The 1,471-nt window shown below is 41.3% G+C and overlaps 1 protein-coding gene across 1 annotated transcript; it reads right to left on the minus strand.

The window, feature by feature from the left end:
- Window positions 1-225: 225 nt before the first annotated feature.
- Window positions 226-1,146, minus strand: LOC140128740 (olfactory receptor 10C1-like). The gene has a single exon (XM_072150439.1). The coding sequence runs from the start codon at window positions 1,144-1,146 to the stop codon at window positions 226-228; it is 921 nt and encodes a 306-aa protein (XP_072006540.1).
- Window positions 1,147-1,471: the final 325 nt, after the last annotated feature.

Genomic DNA, 1,471 nt, shown 5'->3' on the forward strand with positions numbered 1-1,471 from the left:
AATCCTGAGTGAACTGAGCCCTAGGAATTTATCCAGCCCCTGGATGCCACCCCCAGCAGCTAACAGGCCTGCCCATGCATCATTCAACCCAAAGCTGAGTCTAACACAAAGCTCCAGAACTGTTCAACTAACTTTCCAGGTTTCCAGTTACTGCAAGGCAGCCCTCAATATGTTTTGTTCAGTCTTTTGGGACAATCAATCACCATTATAACACTCACGATTACTTTACCCTTTGACAGTCATCTTAATCTTATGGAAAGCTTCTTTAAAGTCTTTGTTCCTCAGGGTGTATATAATAGGATTAAGCAGTGGGGTCAGCACAGTATACATCAGAGACCAGACCTTACTTAGTGTTGTTGCTCTTCCCCCTGTTGGAAACATATAAACAATGATTAATGTCCCATAAAATATGGTGACAACAATGAGGTGGGAGCTACAGGTGGAGAAGGCTTTATGTCTTCCGGTATTGGATGGGATCTTCAAGATGGTGATGACAATGTACACATAGGACATCACTATTACTAGAAAAGGTGAAATGACAAATAAAGATCCCACTATAACAGCCTGGACACGAATCATGGATGTATCGGAGCAGGAGAGCAGCAGAATCGGTTCAAAGTCACAATAGAAATGGTCAATAACACGTGGTCCACAGAAATACAGATAATGCATAGAAACAACATAGATCAATGTCACCAAAAATGCAACCACCCAAATCACAATTACCGAGGTCACACAAAACATATGCTTCATGATGGAGTGATAACGGAGGGGGTTACAGATGGCCAGATACCGGTCATAGGACATCACCGACAGGAGAAGACATTCGGAAATCTCAGAGGTGACAAAAAAGAAGAACTGGATGATGCATCCGACAAGAGACATAGTGCTCCCTCCATGCAGCAAAGTGTGAAGAAGGACGGGGACAACATCAGACGTAACAAGGAGGTCACACAATGACAGCTGCGTAATGAAGAAGTACATGGGGGACTGAAGGCTTTTACTCACTGAATACAAGACTGTTATAAGAAAGTTTCCTAAAATTGTCCCACAGTATATAAGAACCAGGAGGGAGAAGAAGAGCAATGTGAAGTTCTGAAGATTAGGAAATCCCAGAAGGAAGATGGAGGTGATATTATTCGTCATGACCATCTGGAGAAGGCAAAAGGAGGATTTGAAGTTAGGTATTTCTTTCTTCGTACAATTTATGTTATAACAAATACAAGTTGGAACCTAAGAAACGAGGTAAAGAGTCAGATACAATTATGCAAAATGTTAATTGTCTTATTCTAACGTCGTACACATTGGGGGTCACCAATTATACGTTGAAAACGCTAAAAATAAAAAAATTAAAGAAAACCAGTTTGGTGTGTGCCATGTTCTCTATGTGGATTATGGATGGACTGAGAATCCTACATTGAGCACCACCCATACATGGTTTCTATGTGACAAAACTTTTGGCCACCCTGAG

The sequence above is a fragment of the Engystomops pustulosus genome, chromosome 4 (assembly GCF_040894005.1).
Source record: "Engystomops pustulosus chromosome 4, aEngPut4.maternal, whole genome shotgun sequence".
Classification (NCBI taxonomy): domain Eukaryota; kingdom Metazoa; phylum Chordata; class Amphibia; order Anura; family Leptodactylidae; genus Engystomops; species Engystomops pustulosus.